The 21,629-nt window shown below is 40.2% G+C and overlaps 1 protein-coding gene across 7 annotated transcripts in view; it reads right to left on the bottom strand.

Annotated features, from left to right (window-relative positions):
• The window catches only part of slit1a (slit homolog 1a (Drosophila)), a 132,035-nt gene that overhangs the window by 51,503 nt on the left and 58,903 nt on the right, over positions 1-21,629 (bottom strand). For all 7 annotated transcript variants that reach the window (XM_077582292.1, XM_077582295.1, XM_077582296.1 and 4 more), the window contains exons 5-8: positions 4,294-4,365; positions 3,355-3,426; positions 2,343-2,414; positions 1,502-1,665 (exon numbers count right to left, since the gene is read on the bottom strand). In XM_077582292.1, coding sequence (XP_077438418.1) covers positions 1,502-1,665; positions 2,343-2,414; positions 3,355-3,426; positions 4,294-4,365 — 380 coding nt within the window. The remainder of the gene's footprint in view (positions 1-1,501; positions 1,666-2,342; positions 2,415-3,354; positions 3,427-4,293; positions 4,366-21,629) is intronic.

Below are 21,629 nucleotides of genomic sequence, written 5' to 3'. Positions count from 1 at the left end.
TGCTGCATTCATGTACAACCATCCTGTTTTGTTTTGTTTTTTTTTGTGCGGGGGTGGGAATCGTGATTGTTAGCTATTGAAACTCACGGGCAACTAATCATGTCGTGAATGGGAACTGTAGCTTCCCATGAAGCGCAGCCTAAACTTTCTGCACCCTTATCTGTCGTTCCGACAGTCCCTACCCGCTTTTCCTATCTCCGAGGCTTCCACTCCCACGCTTTGAGTCACTTTCCCCGGGCGAGGAATAGTTAATGGTCCGTGCTGTCATGCTGTATGGCTGCATAAAAATCACAACCCATGGAGAGTGACTGACTGAAAGAGATGTGTGTGTGTGTGGGGGGGGGGGGGGGGCAACCATCACAGCTGGTGTTGTAGTGAGATGGCCTTGTGGGGGAGTGGAGGTTCTCATTCGCCTTTTTGCATTGTCCTGATATGATAACCTCATGCACATGTTCCCTTTTGCTGTGTTAGAAGAGTAGCACTGAGTATGGAATGAATAAAACTGCTGGAACTCTGATTTGAACAACATGCTTTTTTTCAGGGCCAATAGCGATTATTAGTAGTCAAGTAGGCGGGTAACCGATATTTTGAGCCAATATTAATTTTCATTTTCACTCAAAAACATACAAACGGCAACTCTTAACTTTGTTGATTTTTTTTTTTAAACATATGCTTATTGAACGACTTGAAGATTTGCAAAATAGTGGAATTTTTTTTGACATCTTTGTTTTAAAATTCTAAAGGAAGGCGACATTTTGACTCCAACTAACTGGGAAAGAAATCCCAAAACTTTGAACTAATTTCTACTGTTAAGTGGTCAGAGAGCACCAGGGTAAGGTGACCAGGCGTCTCAGTTTCACCGTGACACTACCGGTTTTGAGCCCTAAGTACCAAGTCCTGCCGGATTTCGCCAGGCCCTTTGTTGGTCCCGTTTTTACACAGGTCCCGTGCCGGCATTCCATTTGTATTTATTTTTTTAAAGTCCAGTCAGCAAGCCAATTGTGTTGACCATGAATATGTCAACCACACAGTCACCATAGCAATTCATAAAACAAACCAGTTAAAAAGGAATTTAACTTTTAAGTCCTTCCTATTTACTTTCACATTTACATTTGTGATCTCATCTTCATCCGCATCTAATCACTAGCACGCATGTTTTCGTCTAAGAATCATGAGAAATGTAGTCCTACACGCCGGTCAGACCTAACACAAGCTGCACCGTTGAACTGTCAACCAAGATAGCATTTAGCATTAGCTAAGTAATAACACAACCACCTGTCACCATATTGACTATAAATAGTACCTGGTGAGAATTTATTGTATATTTGATTTTCAGCGAAATTGTAATGTCCCAGTTTTCAATTTTGAAAATCTGGTCATCCTATACCAGAGGAACACAAAAGCTGGTGTAGCGCTATCATTTAGCCGTCTTCAAATGTTGGTGTTTACTCCTAAAACAATACAAAATGTTTGTGGTATTTGTTACACGTGGAGCTCTTACCCGAGCAGCTGAATTCGTGTTTCTGAACCTCTGCCACATTGAGACCTTTCAGCTCGGGCGGTGCCGTGCACTGAGTGAACAGACCAATGGTAGGCCGCTGCCGGAGCCACTGGGCCAACCAGGCCAGATGACAGTCACAGTTGAGATTGTTGGAGTGGAGACGGCTGTAAAACAAACAAAAAAAGAAAGAAGCTGAGTCATTTGAAGATGTTCTCAATTCCAGTCAACTTGACAGCGAGTGAAGACACAAATAGCACAAACGTGTCTGTTCTGTCCTCGAGCTCATTATAAGCAACCGCCGCGGCAAAAACTCACTAAATAATACGCTACATGAATGATAGTAAAGTCGGCAGAAGAGCCTCCAAAACCCGACAGTCCAAACATGGCATTCCTGGAATGCTGCATTTGTCGAGAATAGCTTGTGCTGGTGTTTGGAGCATGCATCCATGTGCACACATGCTAACAATACACACAGATAGTAAGAAGCTATAAAATGCAAACCCCACAGGGCGCGAAGAAGCCCGGAAGGCTACCACAAGACATGGCTTAGAGTCTTTTAGCTGCCATGATTGTTTTCATTTGTACATAATTCTACATTGAGTAATCACATCATTGCACAACACACAATAGGCTCCAGGGGCTATTTGCGTCTATAAGGGCCAGTTGTTGTGTTTAGATGCGGAGGGATGATGGCTCCTGGCTTTGCTACAGACCCCGTTGTGTTTTTTTTTGTGGTTCTGCTGCCCCCCTCAACACTGTCTGGAACAAAAGACCCTATATAATTGAGCACTTTCTCTACGGGGTGTTATTTCAAACAGCAAATCCAGTAGGTGTCACTCACAAGGTTCGCAGTTTGGGCATGTGGTTGAAGCTGGAAACCGGGATGCCGCTGATGTTGTTGTTGTTCAGCGTTCTGCGAGGACAAAAGGGCAGAAAAATGGTCAACGTTCAACATATTCTCCACAAAGAGTTTTGCTTTGCTTTTACATCTATTCTGTCCCGTGGTGGCACCCCGCTGCGAATCTAACACCTCACTCCACACAGATGGGGAAAGCCGCATGCAAAATACACACGCGTCAGACTTCCAATCAACCCTACGTGGAGTCTAATTCACACACAGACCCTGAGCATCAGCTGCAGCCAGGGAATCAGGTCATTTCAATCAGGCTAATAACCCGTATTTCAACCAGAACCCCCCCCCCCATTTTCTAACACAACGTGTCCCCTCCCCCCATAAAAACCTATACAAACAACCCCCAATCCCCAATGCCATTATGACAACCTATCACTACATCTGCAATCCATCCACGCCATGAAAGCAGCCTTTAATGGCTTTTTTGGCCTCCCCACCCCCCTAAAAAAAGAGAGAAAAAAGCAGTCTTTACTATAAAAATAACAAAACTGCCGAAGCCCCTGTGGCCCAATCTGCACTGGAGACTCCTTTGTTTGAGGGGGAGCGCTCAAACAAAAGCCTTGCAAATATGTATGTTGCTGATTAGTTCTTTTTCTCCAATAAAAGCGGCATCAAAACAGCAATTGGTCCAGGATGGAATACTTGATGGTGGGAGCACTCTTGTCAAGATGACAAGCTGACCCCGGGTTGGAAGCGGGTGCACCCAGGAGGGGGCGGCGCGGTGTTTATGTGATAGAGGGGAATTCTGCTGTCAACTGTGTAGAACAATGAGTTAATGGCGGTCGGGCCCTCACGATGCCTCGAGAGGCACAAATGGGAGGGTTTGAGGCGAGGGCCACTATAATTATATGTATACATTAGTTATGGTTATTAGCGGTGGTGAAACAATGTCTTAATTTAACCGAGTGCTTTTGATGTTGCATTGGAAAGAGATACTTACAGCACTTCCAAGCCTCGCAAAGCTCTGAAGGCGCCATCCTCGATGCAGCCGATGTGGTTTTTATCCAGCTGACTGTGAAACAAAGAGGGTGGCTTGTTAAGAAAGGCACAAAAATCATCCTTCTCCGCCCTGCACGCTGCTCATTATTGTCAAAACTGTAAACAGCACACTGATGGACTACGGTAAATCAATACTGCTCCTCCAAGCTCATGTATCCCCAAGAGTGGACAGAGGAGGAGGAGGGTGGCTTACTGTACAGTTTGTATGCCATTATCAGTATTATCATGTGAGAATATACCTCCAAGGATAACTAAATCACTGCCTGTATGAGGCATCTTTGCACATTCAAGGTAGCTATTAGTCTTCTCACAAAGATGCACTAGCTACTTAACACATAGCTAATACTCCTGTTTTCTCACTGACAAGAGCTTTCGGGGATCTTTGGTGTGCTTTTCTATTGGCTATTATTTTAAGAAAAGCAATTTAAAGTGAGTGTGAATGGTTGATTGTATATAGGTCTCTGTGCCATGTGATTGGCTGGCGATCAGTACGGGGTAAGCATAGCCTTATATGCCTCAGAAGGACCTGCTGTTTTGGTGCAACAGTGCTAAAATGGGCTCAGCAGTTATGTTTCATATTAACTTAACTTTTCATGTTCATGTGTGAACAACAGCGTGCTTGAACCGAGATAATGACCGTGACTATCTCTTATTGTTTCCTGAAAAGGGAGGGCGGATGTTTATTTAACTTAGGTGGATGACGCATAAAGCAACTATCAGAGGGTATCTAAAATAAATTATGACAAAAATATCAAGTAAAACTAAACATTTCAAAAGACCAGACATAAACATGTAACACACACATAGCTAGTAGGTTCTTATTATGATCAATTTTTACATCTATATTTATACATAAAGGTCACATGTGGAGCACACTCACAGGTTTTTGATGTCTGTAGCTCCTCTGAAAGCTTTTCTTGGGATGGACTGGATGAGGTTCTCGCTCAGATCTCTGCAGAGGCAACAAGATGGCATGGGATGCACATTAGCCAATGAACAACTTACAAAATATGAACATTAGAATAATACTACTAATAATAATACTTTTTTGAAGGCCAGGAACTATTAATATGCTAAAAAAAAAAAAACAATTTGCTGAAATTAAAATAAAATAAATTAAGTTTTGCCAAGTTTTTCCTAAAAGGCAGAACGTCAAAAGTTTACGGTGTCCACATTATTCAGTTTCATCTGTGCTCGAGGTCAATCGTTGTGCTTTGCCCATTCATGAGTGTTTGGTTCCCTAAATTGAGCCTGCACACAAAGAGCAAACAAATTGCATGACATTGGCCAGTGAAAGGTTGTCACTGAGCCTGATTCATTAGGGGAACTGCTGCCTGAAAGAACATAATCGTTGGGCATTAGGATGCATATGTGTTCAGAATGTAATGTTGGGTCGCAATGAGGCATATGTGTGGAAAAAAACTCACAGGGAGGAAAGTGAAAGTAGCCGCCGTTTTAATTAGCGCAGTCCTTTTTGTCTGCAGTTGAAATAGTTTGCTAACCTCTCTCAGCAAGGCTAGAACTGCAATGCCCGGCTTGACAAACATACTAATGCACACGCGTGAGGCTCCAGCAGTGCGGACAGAAGTAAACAGACTTCCTACGGGCGTCCTCAAAAGATGCTTGAGCGTGACCGCAAATTCCACAGTCTATAAATCTAAATGACACAAGTACTCCACATGAGACTCCGATGGCTCCTGCTTGTTTAATGTGCATGTATGCTGCAGCATGCAATGGCATGATGCAAAGTACACAGTGATTTCATGAGAGAAGGGGCTCCTGGGGATACATAACGGTCCCCAAAATGATCACTTGGTCATCATTCTTTGCAGAAATGTTGTCATCATGAGATTCCATTGAGTGTGACATGATTTACAAAAAGATCAAATAGAAGTTACGTTGTGTAATTCAACTTTATGAGTGAGGCATTTTAAAAAAAAACACGTTTTGGCTTGTACACAACCACTTGCTACCTTATCCTTCATCGTTAATAGATCTGCCTACGAGTCATTTCCTCCAAGGGCAATTCTGTTAGCAGGGAGGTAACCATTGTTTATTGGACCTTTTCCCAAATATTCCAGAGGGCTCCATGTTTCCTTGCAAGGGGCATTGGGAACCAGAACCAGAACACTTGACTCCGATTTCAGCAAAATACTTCATTGTTGTCTGTTTTCTGCACACAAAAGAGGAACGCTTTGGTCGACCTAACCTTGCGCTGTATCTGATGAGTAATTAATCTTTTCTAGCAGCTGACAACAAGGAATGATATTAAATCACGGCGCCAATGCCTGAGGATGCATTATATTGTTGCATGGGAAATAGAAAGAAGAAGCAAAAAGACAAGGGTTGAAGTAACGACAACTTTATGTGTTTATGTAGTAAAATTCAATCCACTCTGTAAAACATCCCTAATCCCATTAGCATGCTATAATACGATTGGCTGGAGACAACTACTCGCTCACTTTTAGGGCCGTTTGATTGGATTAGCAGTTGTGGAAAGTAGCTTTATAAACGAGAGTCTGTTCAGTGCGCCAAGAAAACAATTGTCCTCTTTCTCGCTTCTGCTTATAAAGCCTTTCTCCTTTTGTCCTCGATCTTCATTTGGAGAATAATCACAGCGGTCATGATTTGGAGTCAGCAGTCTTCGGTGCATTGACGGTCTCAACTAAATTTGGCTCGGCAGGACTTCTGCATTTACACATTCTTAAAATGGCAAACAGAACATTTCTGTGGGGGTGCATGCTGTATTTTACATAGTCTGTGGTTGCCACACTCTGACTCGTTTTTTTTCTTTCTTTCCAAGGCTTAGCTGACTCAGTTTGGAAGCGAGCGATTTTATGTTGCTGATTAGTTTGGAAGTCGATTTTCAGGGAAACATGAACTACCTCAAATAAGGCACAATTACAGCGCTCACCACAAAGATGGATATGGGGCACCATGGTCAGTGGGTTAATCTAAAGTTGCAATGCTTCGAAATGTATACAGTACCCGAGCACTCAAAACAGACATTTACAGTGAACAGGCAATCTGCCATTGTTAGTGAAGACCAAAACATGTCCCTTCCACTTAGGGGCCACGCACATGACTGTAAGTGTGTGTGCGCGTGTGTATATGTATGTATGTAAGTATATATATATATATATATATATATATATATATATATATATATATATGTATGTATGTAAGTATATATATATATATATATATAGCAAACCGCAGAAGCCGTCAGGTAAAAGAAACAGGAGCAGAGGTCATAACCTGCGGCTGTCACTTGACTAGTACAACTCTATTCAGCCTAAACGATCTGTACATCATTACTCCGGTTTAAGCCTTCACCCCTTGAATGCAGCGTTGGAATGATGTCAGTTTGCAAACATAAGGGGACGCTTGAAACTATTTTCTTTATATTATAGGTGTGTGAACCAAGTGTGGCTATGCCAAACCTGGTATAGATTTACATTAATGCACAACATACCCCGGGGTGGGCACTTAGTTCATTAGGTAGCCAGGCTCTCCATAGGTGACGTTGCTCACAGTTCATTCCCATTGTAGCCCTAATGATGGGCTCGCACATGTTTTTTTAGGTGTGCCTTTGCTGTATGGATTTCAGTCTCCAGGTTGTATTCTGTGAATACTGGACTTCAAACAATGCAATTGTTTGGCACTGATAAGATTGTTTACAAGAATCCCTGGTGTAATTAGCAACGCTATCAGACATAGCTCCAGGCGCCTGGTCTGGAGATTAGCCTTATGTTGAAAAGTAATGTCTGGTTCCTGTCTGATTCACATCATTAACCTTTGATCTCTATCTCGGTAAGCTGCATAAATAGCGCTCACAGCACTGATTCTCTTCATCATGGTAGAAGGTGCTTAGTGTTGTTGCATAAGCGCAGTGATGCTAATCCCACCAATCACAAAAGACATATTTGTTACCTATGCCAAGTAGGTAAAGACTGGTGTTGTGTGTTTTTATATTTGCGTAACAAGATGATGCATTAAGGTCCTAACTGTTTTAACTTGAATGCTATTTTGGTAACCTAATGTAAAATCTATTAATTCTACCTTTGCAAAGATAATGATGCTCAGTCTTGACTGAAACTGTCACAGGGTATTAATCTAACAGTGGTTATCAACGTGGGTGGTTTGCAGTGGTGTTGATCTGAACTGTATTATACAGTACACAATATTGTCAACTACAGTTCAAAGGAAACCATCCTCTGTATGGCAGATTTGACTGAAAAGAGCACGCACGTCTCATAAAGTAATTGACAGTGGAAAAAAATATCTATACTTTTTTGGCCATGTTGAGATCGCAAGTTGTGCTACAAACAGATTGAACAGGACCAAATGTTGCAAACAAAAACTGTCCAAAGTGTTGAAGGTCAGATTGTCACATGAGGTGCGGAATTGGAGCCCAAAAGCAGACAAGAAGTTGTAAAAGAGACAAAAATACAAAATAACAACAGAGAGCAGGGCTGGATTCAGATGGCTTCCCAAGAAACCCTTGACGGGCAAACCTCGTCTAAGAAAACTTGACGTACTGACAAGAGTTTCCCTCAGTAACTCCATCTAGAAGAAAATAATAATAATAAATAAAATAAAAAAATAAAAATAAAAAGTAACTCCAGCTAGGGCAATGCATAACACTATAACAGAAAAAAGTAAATAAAATAAATAATTCCAACCCTTGAGTGTCAAGCAGGGAGGAAAATGGGTCCCATTTTTAGAGTCTTTGGTATGACCCGTCCAGGGATTGAACCCACGACCTCCCAGCATCAGGGCTGACACTCTACTACTGAGCTGACTTCCTGATTCTTCACCTTCAACGACGAAAAAAGTCAGTTGGAATCAGAGATGGAAAGTAACAAAGTACAAATATTTTATTACTTTACTTGAGTAGTTTTTATCCGTCGTTCCCGAGTATTTATTTTCTTAACTACTTTTTACTTTTATCCATTTACAATTAACATGAGCATTTGTACTTTTTACTTGATACATTTTCAAAAGAAGGTCGCTACTTGTTTTTTTTTAATGCACGAATACTTGACCTGGAAGAAAGAGCAGCGTCAATGTCTCCAAGCTCTGCCAATCATATGAAGCGTAACACACAGTTCCTTACATCCCAGCTTGTGATTGGCTCTATGACACAATATCATGACGTGCAATTGGCTAGATTACTACCCATAAATGAGGGCAATGCGCGCCGTGACTTCAGAGGATAATTTGAACTAGATAAGAAGAACGCTGCAGACTGCCAGTCAACAACATGAAAGAAGGTTCAATCATGTCAGCGAGGAGTGGACCAGCAACATGAACGAGTGATATTGAACAGTCGACTTGATGCATCGCAAGTCAGAGAATTAACTGGCCGATATATACCAATTTTTAATATTAATATCTTTCAAATGGACATAGGAGGAAACATCCGATAAAAATACTTTTTACTTCTACTCGTCAAGTACATTTCAGGGCCTGTACTTCTTTACTTTTACTTGAGTAATTATTTGAGTGAGTACTTTTACTTTTGCCAAAGTTGTTTTTTACCTAAGTAATTATATTATATTATATTAAGAATATCAGTACTTTTCCCATCTCTGGTTGGAATCATACGCCCACAAAGGAATGGTTTATGCCGAAACCCTTGTGGGCTTCAGACACAAAGGTCGTGAGAACCTGATGATCGGTGAGCAGCATTATTTGAGGTTGCAGAGGGTGAATGAGTTATTTCGGACAGCCAAAAAGACAAATGGGTCAGACTTCTCCAGTGAAAAGCCTCAGGGCATCTGGCTCTGCGGTGTGGGAGTCTGTTGCTCCATATAGCGTCGTATATGCAACTTTTAAATGAAAACATCATAAATGAAACAACTACATTGAGACATGCAGTCTACGCCAAGACTTACAATCGCATCTTTCAAATCCTTACGATTTCAAAATCTTTGCCTTCACGGTTGGTTGCGAGCTGTGGTTGACACAGACATTCAAATAATAGATGGATTGATCTGGCTTTTTGATGGATTGCTTTCATTGTTTTCAACTATATGCTGTTATTTAAGGATGCATGAGAACACACACTGATCACTTCACTATGTCTCTGCACCTTCTGGGGGGAAAAAAGCTGTTAATATAAACTCAACATTGTCCTTGTTCCAATTTTTGTTGAGCTGGACTCAAAGATCTAAAACTTTTTATGCATGCACAAAATGTCATTTCATTTCATTACATTCGATGGCGTCTGGCACATTGGAGAGGTGTTCTCTTGATGGATGGTTACAACTTGATCAACACGACGCAGAGGAGATGTGTTGTGAGACAAATGGTGATCACACCAGGTCTTGACTGGTTTTCTGACGCCCAATATAAAGCAAAACTACTCATTTCAGAGTGGCCTTTTATTGCGGGCAGCCTAAAGAATACCTGTGTAATTAATTATGCTGTCTAATCAGCATCTTGATATGACACACCTGTGAAGTGGGATGCATTATCTTGTCAAAGTTTAAGTGCTAACCTCACAAGCCAGATTGATAATGGGCTCTTTGCACAAATCCACTACTTCCTGAGCTCAGTACCGCTCTTTCATTTCCTGTCTTTCATGATTGGACAAACTGATTAATCCAGGTGTTTCTGACCTTACTAATCATGACAACAATGGCCAGACACACCTGAATTGATCACTTTGTCCAATCATGAAAGACAGGAAATGAAGGAGTGGTATTGAGTTCAGGAAGTAGTGGATTTGTGCAAAGAGCCCATTGTGATTCCCTCAAGAGAGTTCTTTACATTACCAATCTGGGGCCCCGTCCACACGAAAGCTAGTTTCAATGTATCCTCACAAGTTTCTTACCATTTAGGTTTAGTTTAGGCCGTTCGTCCACAGGCTGGCGCGGTTTCGGAGCTTGAAACCGATCACTTTTGGAACCGGTGGATAGATTTCAATACGCACCCCGTACGTGTCCCTCTGGACACCATATGCAGGATACTCCTCCAGTGATGACGTAATGGTCGCAGCTCGATGACGACGCATTGTCGCAGATTGATGACGTATGCGCCAATTCTCGCGTGACTGCGCGCGAACCGTCAGTCTGTCTGCCGTGTCGTAGTTGTTTAGCCTCCTTAGCTTGTTTATGCTTTTGCAGCAAAATATTTTGTTTCTTTGTTCCCACGTTCAACAAGTGGTGTTGTACTTGAATCATCCGCCATTGTCACTTCTCCTGTTTTAGTCTTTTTTGTGTTATTTTGGTGTCAGTCTTCTTTGCTGAGTCTTCTTCTACGCTTTCCGTTAACTCCCTGTGACTGCACTACAGCGCCACTCCAGACTTGGCATATACATTACATCCGTTAAACGTCCTCAGCGTCTTCTTTTGGACACACACAAGTCTTGAAATGCTTCTGTGTGTACGAGATTTGTTTGAGGAACGAAGCCGGCTTTGCTTCTTTCTGGACGCGGCCTGGGACTTCACTCGGCAGATCCGTTTGGACCTGCTGTACAATACTTCGAGCTGATTGGATGGTGCGGCATCTTTGCACGTTTGTTTTGACCAATCAAGGCAACAGATAAAAATGTCGTCTTCTGTCTCGTCTTTTCGTCTTTAGCAGATAAAAATGCACAAAGCTCCTCTCGCTGTTCAAATGCAACAAGGAAACGGTGAGTAATTCTGTGAGAACAGAATTATTTGCAGCGTCCATTCATCTGTTAGGTTTGTTTGTTTCCCCCCCACCATCGGCGTTTATTGGTTTTGTCCCGCCTTAAACAACGCCTGATTGGTCCAACCTAAAAAAGGTACAAGATGTATTTTCCGGAGTTTGTGAACTCACAAATATCAAGATAATTCATCTTAGTGAAATACTTATTTCCATAGATTTAGACAGTTTTGTAAACAATATCTGAGGGAAATTGCCTTTTGTGTATGTAGAAGCAGTTTTAAATATTTCAGTCCAGCTCACGAAAAATGGGAGCAAAAACAAAATTCCTACGTTTATATTTTTGTTCAGTGTTTTATTATTTTTTTCTTAAAAGAGCCGATGTGAGGAAAAAAACTGTTTTTAATAAAGCAAAATGTACCCCACAGGTGTCTTTGTGAGGATTTGCTGCAGCTGTCTGTCTTCATGTTAAATACTTGGATTTCAGAAAATAACCTGAAAGTGCAGGATGGAAATCTTTCAACAAGAACGCTTGACTTTTTCCAAAGCAGTGCAGTCTTGGCTCAGAGTCCTCCTGTAGCTGCTTTCTCAACCGCTCTCATTTCACTGGCCCATCACTCCAATCAATCTTTCTTTGGATGAGGGTCTTACTTGGGTGTGACTTTCACACAATCAAATATTTACATCTGTCTTGTGAACCACGCTAAAATTAAGGTTGAGAAAACAACAAAATTGAATGCTGAGTGAATGTCATACTAACCAAAACGGCTGACACTTTTAAAAGGGGTGCACACAACATGCCTATTTAAGTGTGTTCAAACAGTGTTTATTTTCTACATTTCAATTGCGACCTTGCCAACACTTTTAAATTTATTCAAGGAGTGAAAAAGACAGAAAGCAGGGACAGGATTGTGCTTGATTACGTTCTCATTAAGCCAGTTAATGGGGTGTGTGGGAGCCGTTAAAAGTAGTGGTAGTGTGCTGCCACTAACTGCTAACTACTTTCTTCCTCCCTTCACAGAAGGTAGAAAAAAGAAAAGTACACACATCAAAAACCATGGCACAACTGTGAGCGTCTCGACTTGACATCGTAACAGTAAATGCAGATACACAGTGTATAAATGATTAATGGCTTTACATTAGCAGACAAAATGTGTCAATAACTATAAATCCCCAGATGAATAAACAAGCAATATGACATCCCGTTCATTCGTCTGTCTTTCACCAACGTTGTTGACATTGTTATATCCAAGAGGTGCGCTACGTTAACGAGCCTATGATTTGTTTCAGTGTCTAATAATTTTATATATAATGTAATTAGGGCTTTAGGTGCTGTATGTTGAGCTACTTTATATGCAGGTAAGCAGGTAGGTAGTTAAGTGGTTTAGTTGGTAGGCGAGTCTTTGTGTAGGTAGACAAATGTAGTTAAAAAAAAAAAGGCAGGTATAGAAAAGCCAGTGGATAATCAAGGTGTGGCGTTAATGATGGCATAATCAGACCTGGCATGTGAGTGTGCCCCCTCTCTAATACAGTTGCTTTGAAGAGCCAGACAACCGCAGAGAAGTGTTCACAAACATGAATTAAGCAATTACATGGAAAGAATACAAGAGGCCTGATGAGAATAAACTAAAAAGCACACATTAACTCTTTATTGCCGCCCATACCTGAGGTTTGAGTGTATAAAGAAACGTTTGTTAAGAAAAGATGTGCAGACATTTTGTTGGCTGTGATACAAAGACCTGCAGAGGAGAATAAAGCTGCAGTGTCAAGCACATGAAAAAAAAGAGGAGGTGTTAAGAGTGGGGGGATAACGTGGAGGGAGGTGAGGATTCAAGCTGCAGGGCCTTTGGGTGTGTTCCAAAACACAGGTGTGTGTGTGTGTGTGTGTGTGTGTGTGTGTGTGTGTGTGTGTGTGTGTGTGTGTGTGTGTGGCCCAGAGAGAATGAATAAGTGTTTCTGTGTGTGGTCAAGACAATCTCACCACCCTCCTTTGTCATTTTTTTCTCTCCACACGTTTTCTTTCTCGCTATGTAAATTATAAACATGCCTCCTGGTTGTGTTTTCTTTCTGTCTCCGTGTTTAGGGTCTGACGTTAAAGCACATCCACATTTAGTGATGCTTGTCGTGATCAGCGGGGGCTTGAAATACTGTACAGTGTCAGGAAATAATATTGACATGTTGACAAAAGCGTTTAAGGTGCTGCTTTTCACTCTTTTGTACTGCAGATGAAAGCTCCCATAGAAAAGAATAGAGTAGATGAGGAAGTATATCAAAGAAAAGTAGGGCTACAACTAACGATCATTTTGATAATTGATTAATCTGTCAATTATTTTCTCTTAAAATATATGTTTTAGTGTAATTTCCATTCTTTAAACAGTACCTTTTTTTTCAAAGTGCCATTTTCAAAACATGATTTTGTTCTTCTTTCTAGGATTAGTTTACTGGTTTGGTTGGTAACGTAACAAAATTGGCTAAAATATTGATCATTGCTTTCCAAAGTTAAAGCAGGCGTTTATAATTTTCTTAAAGTCACAGTGTGTAATATTTAGCGCCATCTAGTGGAACAAGTAAGTCATTCATTTTAACCCAGTATTCATTTCAATAATAAAATCTGTTCTATCATAACGTAAATAATAATAATAAAATAATTATATATATATATATATATATAGAAAATTGTACATCTAATTGCTAATTATTAGCGGTGTGAATTACGTAGTACCTGGCAATCCATATCACGATTCATAGGTCACGATTCGATTTGATGCCGATTAATCCCGATACGAATACATAAATTGATTATTGTAATTTTTTTTTACTCAAATTTAGAAAATACTAATCAGTTAACTTGTACATGTACACTGTAAGATTTGTATGAAAATGTATTTATTTATCTCAAACTTAATACTTATAACTGAGCCACTGTATTTAACAAATCTGTTGCAATCTGTTTCATGTTTGAACAGCACTGAAATAAAATATTAAGGCTTAATGTTCCATTAATATAACATTCTTCCATGCTTAAAAGGTGAACCCAAACCCTAAGTAAGACGTTTTGTTGAATATTTCCATAAAAAATTGGTTTAAACATTGATTCGGCCACATATTGAATGCATTCAATAATTGCGCACTGATTGATTTTTTTGAACACCCCTACTAATTATACTACATAGGTCGCGTTGTGCCATACAGGAGGCTGACAATTTTCCGTCATCTTTCTGCTACGGATACTGGAAGGAGAAGGAGTTTGCAAACGTAGTTAGGCTCAGGTGGTCGTCCCCCTCGGCTTTGCTATTGCTAGCTTTTGCTAGCTTCTCCCGATAGATGCTCTTGTTAGCCGCTTCCAGCTACTAGCCAATCTTTCTCGCTAATTCGCCTACTCCAAATAATTGGTAGTAATAGGCTTGTGAAACGTGGTGTGTCTGAGACACAGTGGTTCAAGTGCTTGAAAATGGTTGCATTCTACACAATGCACCAGCAATAACTATAAACAGTGGAACGACAACTAACTTTATATATAGATGAGAGTGGATGGAGGACTTGATACAAGGGGAAGGATTCAGATTCGCGGCAAGAGAAGAATCTGGATGTTTTAGGAATATTTTCACATAAAATCCCGGAGGAAGAGAAAGTTGTTCCTTCCGTCTAAATATAGTAATGTACAAAGAGTCTAATGAAAAACAAATATGCCACTAATACAGAACGGCACATTAGTGAATAGCATCTGTTTGTCTCTGTTTGATCTGCGTCTATTTCTCCTTTTTTGAAAGCTTACGTTAACTTGCAGAAGTAGAACAAACAGCTGGGGAGAATGTCAGGAGTGGGGGCCGCGTGTCACTTCGCTATCGTCTTGCTTTCCTCAATGTTCTCACTTTCTCTGTTTATTCATGTGGGCTTCAGGAAATAAGTCATCATGCAGCATTATCTCATTTCCAAGGGACCCCATGGCTTGTCACAACCCAGCCATCATCTATATATCTAACTCCGGACCAGGCATCTGGAGAAGGTTTATGTTATTTTAATGGTGAAAACTTCAGCTACAACAACACGGTGTGTCTGTCACGCTTATGATGTCGCACACACGCATCCTCTCTTTTCTCGATGGGACCCAAAAGGGGATTTCATGGATGGACTCCACTCTAATCATCTACAGCTCAGCGGCCAATGAGAAACACACAGTGGACCTAAATTGGAACACTCTGCAACCACCAAGAGAAAACACAATGTCAGTGGAACTTATCAAGTCCACATGAGGGCTTGACACACACAGACACACTCACACACACACACCGAATGCGGTTTAACTGCTGCCCACATCTCTGCTTTCACTGTAAATGATTCATGATGTCCTCGTGAATTTGTAAGCTCCAAAATACCACATGTGCGCGTACGTTTGGCCGGTGTGCCTTCCTGCCACCCGTGTAGCGAAAGAAAAGAGTTAATACGGTGAAGAAAGACGAGGAAAATCTATCCCGCCTTGCCGGCTCTCGATTCACCCTCATTTCCTCTGCCATTATGTCTGCTTGTGTTTCGAAGTGTGTCCAAGGCTTTCACTGGCAGTCAAGCCGAGCCATGAATGGCGGCTGAGCGGCATCGATCATGACGAGCGCTTGCAGGCGAAGGGAGGGTTGGGGGATAGCGAGCGAGGCTTTGCACCGGGACGCAGCCGAGCCTCATCCATCCATCAAGGTAGACAATAGAGGAAAGAGAATGAGAATAAAAGAGGGAAGGAAAACGGGGGCTAGTGGGAACATACACCTCTCAATAGGCCCATTATTAGTAACTATTACTACTATGAGTAATTTATCTTTTGACTTACTATTCTGTAACACTTAGAGCAAATTTTAATGATGTATTGCGTCTATCAATCTACCATTTGCAGGTGTAAACAATGTTAAATCCACTATATATATATATATATATATATATATATATATATATATATATATATATATATATATATATATATATATATATATATGAACTGCGATATACAGTAGTGGAAGGAACATTGTTTACACCTGCACCTATATATATATATATATATATATATATATATATATATATAGTGGATTTAACATTGTTTACACCTGGTGTAAACAATGTTATATATATTTATATATATATATATATAAAAATATGACTAAAGATTTTTACACAGTTGAACCTTGGTCTACAAATGCCCTGGGTCATAAACAATTTAATTTGTATTTTTTTTGAAGAATCTTCACCCATAAATTTATTTATGCAGTTATTTATTTTTTTACATGTTTTATCTAAAAAGTACTACGGCCATGCCTGCATGAACACAGGGCCAAAAAAGTATGTTTTGCAACGCGTTTTGACTGTCCACATGGAAACGATGTTTAGGTGACTGAGGTTTGGAAAAAGCCAGGGTGAAGACTTTTTAAGGAGATTTCACTTTTTTGTTTTGGTTTATTCCCTTTAAACGTCACCATCATGCTCACTTATCACACGTAAACAAAACAGAATACAACATTTCCAATAATGTTCAAGCACAGTGTAAGTGTTGATTACAGCTTGTACAGTGCTAATTTGAATTACAGTTAAGAACAGTGGTGGGGAACCTACGACCTGTGGGTCATTAACAGCTTATACAGCATTTGATCCAGCCCACCATACACTGAATAATGGAAGACAATCCCAAAAAATGTCTTTACTAAAATATGTTGTATGCTACTAGTCAAAACACGACATTATGATTGGAATATGAATCTCCGGGGGAGATGGATAAAAAGATGGATAAAAACAGCTGTTGCTGTTGACTGAAGATAACATCACAGATGCTCAAGAAAAGACCAATCATGGCTTATCTTTTTCCTGAGTTTGGTGATGTGACATTTGCTAACTGAGCTGTGATTGGTTGTAACTGAATAACTCTCATGACAAGCAGCAAAATGGCGGTCCCTGAAATGTATAAAAACAGGTGGATTTTGTTGCCTAATTCCACAAACACAATATTAATCAGAATACTGTGCTTTGACTAGTGGGGCTGCATAGAACATTTTCGGGTTCACTTCCCCTTTAAAAGAACAGTAGAACTGTTATAAAAAGTGGCAACAACATTTAACTCACAAAATATCTTAAAAGATAATAATAAAAAGGGATGGCCATAACAAATTTGGTCTGGTGATCAAATTAGCACCTAAGATTGTTGTTTGGTAATCATTTTTCTTGACCCTCCTCACTTGATGACCTTACAATATGGGCCTGCCTGATCAGCTGATTTGGTACAGTTCTCAAGGACAGCGGTTCCCAACCCTTTTTGCACCACAGAACGGTTTCACATAAAGACAGACAGATTGACGTAGAAGAAAATAACAACTCATTAAATAATTGTAATAAATATACAACTAACTAAGTTTTTCTGACTCTGACTTACTACCACCTGGTAAAAACAGGCATGCTAAGTTAATGGAGACACTAAAACGAGTTTAAACAAAGCTACAATTATGCCTAATCTATAAGGACAGCCAGGAAATAAATCTGTGCATTTAATACTAATGTGAAGCACTCATTGGGAGTTAAAGCAAAGCAGAAAGTCACTTAGGAAGGTAACAAAGTCAATATGGCTAGGCTCACACACACACCATACAGTCCTGCTAAACTAGTTAAAGATGCGTCTTTGAGAACGAGCGTCTACCTAGAAAGTGGAAAACGGATGCTGAGTATCGAATGACAGCTTTTCTTGGAAGTGCTGGTCCGAGGTCAGAGTTATTGAGCTGATGCGCTGACAGATCCACCACACCTAACCGCAGGCACAAGACGGCAGATCAGAGGACTGTCACTTAAATGCATACACTCAGAGGCTATTTCAATCAACACTTGAAGGCACTTAATAGACCGCGTGGACTTGGTTGTGGGCAAGAGTTGCACTGACAAAGAGAGCAGGCCAAATGAAAAATGCGTTTTTGTTGCTAAGTCCAACAAGCTTACCGAGGAGGTATACGGTACTAATACAACATCAATTTTCTCTACGTCCTGCCCTGTTCAGGTTCAGTGACTATACACTCACCAAAAGATAAAATTGAATCAGCTATCACACACAAAAGAGCATATAGCTAGCTTTTGTTAGGCCAAGCATATGATTCTAAGGCTCATATTAGTAGCATAGCATTGAAATTTGGATCAATGAGCTAAGAACAGCAAACTACCACCAAGGAAAATTTTAAGGTCAAAATTGAGCTTCGCATCCATCTGATTTTGGGTGCGAGGTCAGGCCGGTAGTTAATCGCAGGTTAGTTACATCAATGCTTATAGATAATTAGCAGTCTTCAATGAAACTAAACACATGTTTTTGTAATTTTATTAAGAAAACCCACACAAGCACAGGCCAGGATTCAAACCACGAACCACAGAACTGTGAGGCTGAAATGCTAATAGGCCACAGTGCTACCACACAGCACAGCATTATTTTATGCTAATACAATCACTTTGCTTTACTTGGAGCAGATTATTGAGGGATGTAAATTACTATGCAGATGACTGAATACCTTTATCCACAGTCTGCATTTAACGGGATTAGTTTTGGGGTTTTGGTTCAATCTCATTGAATAGTAAGTGTCGTTTGAGCAGGGGAACTCACTTTTTAAAAGAGATCCAAAATGCATCAAGTAATGTAAAGAATCACTGCCAGTAGTTTCATCTAAGCAAAATTTGGTAGGTGTAATGTATTGGTATTGCAATACTTTTGTTTCTGCTTAACATGTAGTTCTATGAAGGCTGACATGATGGAAGAATAAAAGTTGTTTGTGGTGCTTATGCTCCACTGCTGCCATGATGGATGAGACAGGTGCATTGTGGTCCACGTCAAGTCTATGACTCAAGTCAACAACTCAACTCATAAATCACCTTATCGTTCACTGTACACACACAAGCACATCCTTCAAAGCACACACACACACCCCTTATCTTCTCGCCACAAAACGGCGATGTTAAAAGCAGTGATTTAGGCCCGCGTTGACAGTATCTCGGTATCCCTGTGTTTCGCGCTAATGACGCAATCCGGTTAACAAGTGGTTGCAGAAGACAAGATAAGCTGTTCCTGATACTGCTTTATCACCTGCAAAAAAAGGAGATGGATTTACACTGATGTATAAAGCTTAAAAGCCATGAATTCTAATTAATATAAATCCATATAGGTAAAAATATACAGGCTGCTACTGCTAGTCCATTCCAAACAACCTGTTACATAAGTAAAGAGGTTAGCTACTGGTCAGCTAAACATTTGTGTGCGTGTGTGTGTGTGTATTCAGAAGGCAACACTTCCTCTCTGTGACATGTGTGTATATGTCAGAGGTCAATCGAGGCATTCATGAAGCTATGAATAAATAACTGCAGGGTCTCTGAGACCATGGGAACCTTGCATGAATATTACATGAGGCAGTCAGGGAGGCAGACAGCTCTACTTCACTTACTCTGGCAACGAAACAAAAGTTGAGGCTGTTTAATGCCGAACCCCAAATTACGCTTAACATTCTTGAATGTGATGATAAAACCGTATGTGATTAAAAGAATGGGAGGGATAAAAAAAAATGCTATTTATTCTTACATATGGTCCTCTATAATTTGTGATGATACGTATATCTTTAGTTTTAGGCAAAAAAACTAAATTAGTCACTTAATTTTAAGTCAAAATGAACTCGACACGACACGACATTGGGCCAAAGACCAGTAGCGGGCTACATGGCATTTGGTACCAGGCTGCGCAGAGAGACATTATTCTTTTTCTTGAAATTTTTGCCAGACAGGCCACCGCCTTCATCACCACCTGGGTCGGGGGCGTGCCCTGGTGGCTGAGCATGGATAGCCCGTCGACTGACCGGGCCAGAAGAGACTTCTTGGTCTTGCTGCTGAGCAGCGGACAGAGGAGTAGAGTAGGGTTGTCAAAAGTATCGATACTTTTCAAATTATCGATAATAGCACGTCGCAGCGCCCGCAGCGCAGAGTGCCTCCGGTGGCCGGAGAGCCCACACCGCCACTTTACATGCTTGGCTATGTTACAGCTGCCTTTAGTATGGCCAGTGCGGCAGGCAGGAGGGCCAAACCAGCCAGTCTTGGTGGTGCCTTTTTTTTTTTTGTTATTAGCCATTAGTCAGCTACCGCGGTTAAGCTCAGTGAACGCTGTCTTGTTATTAGCCATTAGCCGCGGGCTCACGGTCAGCTTTATGCTCAGTGAAGGTGTACCTGCGTATTGCTGCTTCAAGTTGTGCCTCACCGTGTGTTTACTACAACAGTGCTCATTTGCAACCCAATAAGGGCAAGACTCACAGAGGAGCACATTTAGACATTGTCTATATTGTGAAGAAATCTTCCAACAGCAAAGAAAATCAGACCAATGATACGACAAACTTAGACTGACGTCATAGAACGTGCGCTTTCCAATCCCTTGTATTGTTGTTACTAGATATTTGCAATGTTCAATTTTAGCCTTTAAAAAATGTGTAGCTCATTTGGTGTTCATTTTTACTGATTGTTTATTTATCGGTATATTTACTACCTCAAAATATAATTCTGATTACTTGTATAGTTAATTAACCACCTCAATTTTTTTTCTTACTGATGTGTGTTCTTTACCTCAGACAACCAAAAATGGTGTGGCCATTTTTGTATGACATATTCTTTAATTCATGTTGTTTATAATTTATTTGCATGTGAAAAAGTGATTGTTTTATTATTTCATTTTCTGATTATTAATCATTTCTTTAATTGTTTATTCATTTACGATTATGTTAATAAAAATATTTTAAAGTATTTTTTTTAATCTCCGCAGTATCGATTGGTATTGAGTAATGAGCATTTTCCTGGGTATCGATATCGAGTTTAAAATTTTAGTATTGTGACAACCTTAGAGTAGAGTGCAACATGCGTGGGCAAGCGGCAGAGGAAAAAAAAAAAAAAAAAAGACACAAGGCCAGTCGTTAGTGACCGTTCAATCACAGGTCATGAGTGCCAATCAGTCAGAACAAAAACATCAAAGTCTAAAATATATTTTATTTAGAAAATCAGGTGCATCCAACAAGTTAATAACTGTTACTATTTTATTCTGCTAAATTGTAATCTTAAGTATAATAAGTAAATATCAAATAATTACATTTCTGAACAAAAGTATAAATAAAATGTTGGGGGGAAAAAACAGTAATGCAATAACTTTCTGGGTTTAAAAAATGTGTTTTAATGAGTTCCTCATCAATATACAGTATTTAAAATGAACATTTCTACCAATATCTTCAACTTTCTTTATCAGTCCTGGTGCAAAAAAAAAAAAGTCTGTTGATGACTTAACTTTTCAAAATCATTGATCTACTTCTGTATGAGTTGTCAGGCCAAATTGAATCAATACCAAAAAGGCCCGTTCTGGTTGCTAGGAGACACAAGCACCCGAGCCACGGGGATTTTGTGTGTCTTGGGAGGACTAGTTTGACCTGATGCGACTATATTTTTGGTTTACTTGTATATTTAAAGACTTCCAAAGACAGCTTAAGGGATGACGCAAGAATCCCAAACAGAGATGCCTCATGAGCGTCGCTGTCTCTGTAAAAGAGACAGACGGCGTGA

This window comes from Vanacampus margaritifer, chromosome 12 (genome assembly GCF_051991255.1).
Source record: "Vanacampus margaritifer isolate UIUO_Vmar chromosome 12, RoL_Vmar_1.0, whole genome shotgun sequence".
NCBI lineage: Eukaryota > Metazoa > Chordata > Actinopteri > Syngnathiformes > Syngnathidae > Vanacampus > Vanacampus margaritifer.
The sequence above is the reverse complement of the archived record's forward strand: the minus strand, read 5'-3'. Positions and strand labels throughout refer to the sequence as shown.